The sequence below is a fragment of the Protomyctophum bolini genome (genome assembly GCF_963924005.1).
Source record: "Protomyctophum bolini genome assembly, chromosome: 10".
In the NCBI taxonomy this organism is placed as follows: Eukaryota; Metazoa; Chordata; class Actinopteri; order Myctophiformes; family Myctophidae; genus Protomyctophum; species Protomyctophum bolini.
In genome coordinates this window covers 45,758,568-45,766,067 of record NC_137871.1, presented here as the reverse complement: position 1 = coordinate 45,766,067, position 7,500 = coordinate 45,758,568, and the positions used below count along the sequence as shown (strand labels likewise).

Here is a 7,500-nt window from a genome sequence, read left to right as displayed (position 1 = left end):
GTCTTAGCTGAGGAGGAGAGAGGAGAGACAACATGTCAAACTATGACCCTAACTTTCGGCCAGGGGTGCCCACACTTTTTTGACTTGAGAGCCATACTTTCAAAATGACCATCTCAACATGATCTACCCACCAAAAAACATAATACCATTGCTGAAAATGGCTGTGGAATAGCGGCGCTGGCATTATATATTTAAGACAAATGCACTTGGAATGGGAAAGGGGAGAAACTAAATAAAGGTAGAGTTTATTTTTTGTATTTCATTTGTAATCTATCTAGTATTGCGTTGAGCTGACAGGCCCTTTTTTATGTCAGTCAATCAATCAATCAAGTCAACTTAATTCAAGTGGCAGATGCCACAAAAAATAGTTTTTAGATTAAATATTCTTTAGGGGCATGTCATGTGATCTACCTTGTTGGGTACCCACGCCTGCCCTAACCCATACATTTGGCCCGGGGGCCAAATGCGGCCCCCACCATCACTTAACCCATTCTGACCTGAGATCAGATTCATGCGAGGTTTCCACTGGACACACACTGGTCTGATGAACCCATTCTGACCTGAGATCAGATTCTAAAAAATGTCAGTCGTTCTTCGACTTTTCAAAAATAGCAGACCTACAAGCTCGTAGCGCGCCACTCGGTGGCGCGCTACGAGCTTGTAGATCTGCTATTTTTCAATAGCTAAAAGCATAACATGATGCTAACACCAAAACGGGTTCCCGGTCAGAATGGGTTAATGTTTCTTCTATTGTGTAATACAGTATGTGAAGCACATTGGGTGGCCCTTGCTGTATGAATTGTGCTATACTGTATAGGCTACAAATAAAGTTTTTATTGATTGATTGATTGATTGATTGATTGATTGTAATGGTAATTAATGTTTCTTCTATTGTGTAATAGAGCGTCGCAGGCCCGCTCCCTCGAGAGACCCGGAAAAGAAATCGCTGTTCATTTTCCTCACAGGCAAAAGTATTTATTTAAAGACGGTTACGCCGCGGACAAAGCCAACTTGGATCGTGACAAATCATGACAATGAACACAATGTTTTGGGGGCCGATCAAATCATTAGAAAGAAGAAAATAAAGTCAGGAGACAACACTATTTGTTTTGTTTTTCGTCTTATAAATTATTTGATCGGCCCCCAAAACATTGTGTTCATTGTCATGATTTGTCACGATCCAAGTTGGCTTTGTCCGCGGCGTAACCGTCTTTAAATAAATACTTTAAGAAAATCCTATGGGAAAAATGCATTGGGATTAATTTCCTGGGCCACTCGTCGTTCTGAAAGGGGGAGGGACTGCGACGCTCTATACAGTATGTGAAGCACATTGGGTGGCCCTTGCTGTATGAAATGTGTTATATAGGCTACAAATAAAGTTTTGATTGATTGTAATGGTAATTAATGAAGTGTACCTGAGTCAGGTATCAGCAGCTCGTTAATGTAGTGGTTAATGAAGGTGACGTGTACCTGAGTCAGGTATCAGCAGCTCGTTAATGTAGTGGTTAATGAAGGTGACGTGTACCTGAGTCAGGTATCAGCAGCTCGTTAATGTAGTGGTTAATGAAGGTGACGTGTACCTGAGTCAGGTATCAGCAGCTCGTTAATGTAGTGGTTAATGAAGGTGACGTGTACCTGAGTCAGGTATCAGCAGCTCGTTAATGTAGTGGTTAATGAAGGTGACGTGTACCTGAGTCAGGTATCAGCAGCTCGTTAATGTAGTGCACCACTCCGTTGGTGCCCAGCTGGTCCTTCTTGGTGATGATGGCCTTCCCGTTGAGCGTCATCTCGTCGGCGTCGCAGCCCACCTCCAGCACGGTGCCCTGCAGGGTCTCCATGGGGGTCCCGGAGACCACCGACTCAGCGCACTGCATGTGGTTCAGGATGTGGTAGTTCAGCAGATCTACAGAACACATGGATAGATTATTAATATCAATATAGACCACAGACTGGTTCCTGACCACATTAGGCCTGGGGTTCAGTTGGTTAAATACACATTAGGCCTGCAGAGGAAAAGTGTAACACGTGTACAAATATGTTATACATGTAACAAGATAGGTTTCCCAAAAAACCTTCTCCATGCCAAGAACTACCGAGGTCTCTGACTACAGCTCCCATAATGCCCAGGACCCCCTCATAGTCTCTGACTACAGCTCCCATAATGCCCAGGACCCCCTCATAGTCTCTGACTACAGCTCCCATAATGCCCAGGACCCCCTCATAGTCTCTGACTACAGCTCCCATAATGCCCAGGACCCCCTCATAGTCTCTGACTACAGCTCCCATAATGCCCAGGACCCCCTCATAGTCTCTGACTACAGCTCCCATAATGCCCAGGACCCCCTCATAGTCTCTGACTACAGCTCCCATAATGCTGTCTGTGTCTGTCTGTCAGTCAGACACAGACATAATTCTAAACATATAGAGTAGACACAGACAGACAGACAGACAGACAGACACAGACAGAATTCTAAACATATAGAGTAGACCATTCCATTTAGGCCTGACGTCGAAATAAATAAAAAAGGTCTTCTGAAAGAATATAAATATATTCAAAGATTTCCACGTCCAGAATGGGTTAAATCAACTCCCGTTTCTAGGAGCGTGTTATGGAAGCAGAGACATTAAAAACATTGATCTTGTTATTGTAAGCAGAGACATTCCAAACATTGATCTGTTATTGTAAGCAGAGACATTCCAAACATTGACAGGAATGTGAAATGATTCTTCGGAAGTCAAAAGGAAAGAGTCATTCATGGTGACGTTTCAAGTCAGCAAAGAAAAACTAGTTTTTTTCTAATTGGACGACAGAGAGCATGAAGAAGTATTGACTTTTCAACTGCCAATGAGTAAATAATGGAACATCAGCGTGCTTTCTGGTCTAGAGGGGCGGGTAGCCTGGCCCAGCCAGCATGCTTTCTGGTCTAGAGGGGCGGGTGGTAGCCTGGCCCAGCCAGCGTGCTTTCTGGTCTAGAGGGGCGGGTAGCCTGGCCCGCCAGCATGCTTTCTGGTCTAGAGGGGCGGGTAGCCTGGCCCAGCCAGCGTGCTTTCTGGTCTAGAGGGGCGGGTAGCCTGGCCCAGCCAGCGTGCTTTCTGGTCTAGAGGGGCGGGTAGCCTGGCCCAGCCAGCGTGCTTTCTGGTCTAGAGGGGCGGGTAGCCTGGCCCAGCCAGCGTGCTTTCTGGTCTAGAGGGGCGGGTAGCCTGGCCCAGCCAGCGTGCTTTCTGGTCTAGAGGGGCAGGTAGGGTAGCCTGGCCCAGCCAGCGTGCTTTCTGGTCTAGAGGGGCGGATAGGGTAGCCTGGCCCAGACAGCGTGCTTTCTGGTCTAGAGGGGCGGGTAGCCTGGCCCAGCCAGCGTGCTTTCTGGTCTAGAGGGGCGGGTAGCCTGGCCCAGCCAGCGTGCTTTCTGGTCTAGAGGGGCGGGTGGTAGCCTGGCCCAGACAGCGTGCTTTCTGGTCTAGAGGGGCATGAAACATGCGTAAGCTAAGAACGTAACAGTGGAATATCTATATAATTAAACTATACATATAAACTATACATATTATAAACTATACTATGCTATACATATGTACTATGACTACATACAATGTAATTATAGTGCTGTCTACGTAAGATGCTATAAGTCTGTATCAAATGCCATCCAAGTCTACATAAAGTGCTGTCTAAGGGGGTAGGGTAAGTGCTATGGGCCATGATGGAGTCTGAAAAGGTGGGTTTTCAGACTACGGCGGAAGATTGGGAGAGCTCCAGACTTCCCTCTCCTCCAGAGCAACATTAGTGACTTCCTCCTGGGGGATCCCCAGACGTTCCAAGGCCATGTGTTTCCTCCATCTGCGCCTTGGAACCCGAGAACACATTCTACTAAAAGGTAAAAAGTAGAGCGGGTCGTGCAATGATCTGTGGGTCAGTGGTTTGAATCCCGTGTCCTTGGGCAAGACCCTGACACTTTCATGTCAAGGACCCCCATCTGGAAAGGACCCCCCGGCTCAGATTAACCCATTCTGACCTGAGATCAGATTCATACGAGGTTTCCACCTGGACACACACTGGTCTGATGAACCCATTCTGACCTGAGATCAGATTTAAAAAAATGTCAGTCGTTCTTCGATTTTTCAAAAAATAGCAGACCTACAAGCTCGTAGCGCGCCACTCGGTGGCGCGCTATGAGCTTGTAGATCTGCTATTTTTCAATAGCTAAAGCATAACATGATGCTAACACCAAAACGGGTTCCCGTTCAGAATGGGTTAATGTGTGTGTGTTGGTCGTCAGACGGACCCCCATCTGGAAAAGGTTTGCGCCGCAGCGTAGAGGCTACAAGATCTGTGCCCGTTAAAATGTTTCACAAGAAAATGTCAACGATTGTGTGAACATTGTTGTGTAGCAGATTTACAAGCTCACCGCGAGGTTGTAAATCTGTTATTTTAGTCACACTATTCCTCTCTTGGTTCACATGCACCCCGAACTTGACCCCTGGACCCCCTGGACCCCCCCCCCCCACACACACACACACACACACACACACACAAAGTCCACAACATTTTAATGAGACCCATCGGCGATCAATAGCTTTGGACCAATCAGGCTTTGGGCTAGGCCAGCCAGTTAGCGGCGAGCCCATGGCATTTTTTTTATTTCCTTTTCTGCTAAGCAACACTCTAATAGTATATATGCTTATAGTTAAAGATGATTTATATTTATATTTGGATAAATGTGCGCAACTGGAAAGACGAAACGGAAGTGGGGAGGAGTCAGTGTTGTTTCGTCGACTAAAACTATGACGAAAAATGTTTAGTCGACTACGTTTTTTCACTGGTGAAAACTAAATGGAGACTAAATGAAAACTAAGCCATGATGACTAAGGTCACATTCTCACCTAATACTTCGGTAGACTCGAATGCGTATGGGCGGGGATTTTGGATTCTTGCATATTTAATTGGCTACGGTTTGCTTTCACACTGTCATGATCCGCAGCAATTGGAAACGCAGCAGGGGGGGACCTTTATCAATGTGTTCCATTCATAAACTAGCCTACACAGTGAAATGATAAATCTATGGTGATAAAATTATACTCATAACGTGCATATGTGTCGTGCCGTCTGGGACTGCCCCCCCCCCCCCCCCCCCTCTCTCTCGCTCTCTCACTATAAGCACGCAGCCACGCACTGTTCTTTTGGGCATGGAGGCACAGCGCTGAGCGCACTGATATATACAGACAGCAGCGCAAAATGTTTACAAGTTTATCGAGATGAAAGTTCCTACTCCCCACACAGTGACAGCACCTCCATGTTTATGGCACGCACAGACAGACAGAATATTCTGTAGGCTATAATACTATTACACTGCACTGCAGTGTTTATGTGTTTTCTTAAGCAATTGATTAATGTACTCGTCCTCATTTCGATCAGGGCTTCAGTCTCCACTCTCCTCATTCGACCACGTCTATCCACGGTAACGGGACATATCATATATTTTTGCGCTGCGTAAAATATGCCTTCTCCGTCTCCAACTGTGTTCACTAGCTCCTCACCCGCCACATTGTTTGCTTCATTTCCTTTATTTGCTGCGGATTGCATTCACACCTGCACCGAATCGTAGTCAAGCGCGATTGGAAGCGAAGCGAATCCCCCGTTTTTGCTCGGAGTAAAATGCGGTTCTTTGCTGCGCATTAAGATTCGAAAGAGCCTTCACACCTGCCAAACGAAGCGCACTTTCTGAAAATGCGCAGCAGGATTCGTTTTAATCGCAGCAAAGCTCTCTGGTGAGAATGCGACCTAAAACTAAGACTAAATATAGTGGCAATTTCGTCAACAAATAAAAACTAGACTGAAATGTTAGGAAGGGACTGGTGGACAAGAGATCCAGTATAAATCATTTTACACTTGGTTGTATGCTGAAAATAGCAGATCTACAAGCTCACAACGCGTCGCGCTGCGACGCGTTGTGTGCTTGTAGATCGTGCTTGTAGATCGGGTGTGGCACTGTGACCTCTGACCTTTCAGGGCCACGGGGTCTCCCAGGATCCGGTTCAGCATGTCGGCGGGGATCTTCTCGAAGGCCTCGTTGGTCGGGGCGAAGACCGTGTAGTGACCCTCGCTCTCCAGCATGGTGGTCAGGCCGGCCGCAGCGATGGCCGTCTGGAAACACATTATACAATATGAATAAACATCTTTTCTGATGTCAAGGACCCGCCGAATTATCAGTCAACAGGCCCGTCTAGAGTTTAAATGGACAGGTATCACGTAGCATGTGACCAGACATGTCATGTGACCAGACGTATACCATGTGACCAGACGTGTCATGTGACCAGACGTACCCTGAGCGTCTCCAGGTCGTCGTCAGTGTCGATAAAGGTGTGGACGTCGTTGGAGATGGCGGTGATGACGCGGTCGACCACGTGGACCATCCCGTTGGTGGCGTGCTGGTCCGTCTTGATGAGCCGCGCACAGTTCACCGTCACGATCTGACACACGCACACACACACACACACACACAGGGTCACACACAGGGTCACAGGCACGCACGCGCACACACACACACACACACACACACACACACACACACACAGGGTCACACACAGGGTCACAGGCACGCACGCACGCACGCACACACGCACGCGCACACACAGGGTCACAGGCGCGCACGCGCACGCACACACACACACACACACACACACAGGGTCACACACAGGGTCACAGGCACGCAGGCACGCACGCACGCACACACGCACGCGCACACACAGGGTCACAGGCACGCACGCACGCGCACGCACACACACACACACACACACAGGGTCACAGGCACGCACGCGCACACACACACACACACACACACACACACACACACACACACACACACACACACACACAGGAATACTCTGTTATGGTACAGAACAGTAGGGTCGTCATGGCGATCACATTTCACCTGCTGATTGTATGAACCCGTTCTGACCTGAGATCAGATTGTAAAAATGTCTTCTATGTCAGTCGCTCTTAGATTTTTCGAAAACAGCAGACCTACAAGCTCGTAGCGCGCCACTCGGTGGCGCGCTACGAGCTTGTAGATCTGCTATTTTTCAATAGCTAGAGCATAACATAGTGCTATAATAATACCAAAATGGGTTCCCGCCCAGAATGGGTTAAAAAAGTGTATCTTTGAAAAACAAAGAAAAGGTTCAGACACAATGAATGTTTGCTCTTTATCAGGTCCACGTTTCGGGTCATTTGGACCGTTTTCTTCTTCTATACAAACTATACATTAATAAAATAAAAGACATGCTAGTGTTAGACCTTCTGAGGTGTGCATCTGCCTTTAGCTATAAAAACCTGCCCATTTATTGTCATACAAAGAATTGTGATTAAGATTTAATTGTGTTTATTCAGCTTTTTTTTTAGAACATGTTGAAAGTTATAGTAAGGGCATTTTATCAGGTATATTTGACCAATCTGGGAACTAAATCGTTACCAAGAAATGTCTTCACCAATGTGTTTCTGAAGGTGTCTAA

The 7,500-nt window shown here is 47.0% G+C and overlaps 1 protein-coding gene across 2 annotated transcripts in view; it reads right to left on the bottom strand.

Moving 5' to 3' along the window:
• The window catches only part of tgfbi (transforming growth factor, beta-induced), a 41,349-nt gene that overhangs the window by 21,303 nt on the left and 12,546 nt on the right, over window positions 1–7,500 (bottom strand). For both annotated transcript variants that reach the window (XR_013964792.1, XM_080774604.1), the window contains exons 6-9: window positions 6,313–6,459; window positions 5,992–6,133; window positions 1,691–1,903; window positions 1–7 (exon numbers count right to left, since the gene is read on the bottom strand). The exon at window positions 1–7 is cut by the window's left edge and continues 131 nt beyond it. Coding sequence is in view for 1 of the 2 variants with exons in the window: in XM_080774604.1 (XP_080630730.1) it covers window positions 1–7; window positions 1,691–1,903; window positions 5,992–6,133; window positions 6,313–6,459 (509 nt within the window). In the remaining variant the exon portion in view is untranslated. The remainder of the gene's footprint in view (window positions 8–1,690; window positions 1,904–5,991; window positions 6,134–6,312; window positions 6,460–7,500) is intronic.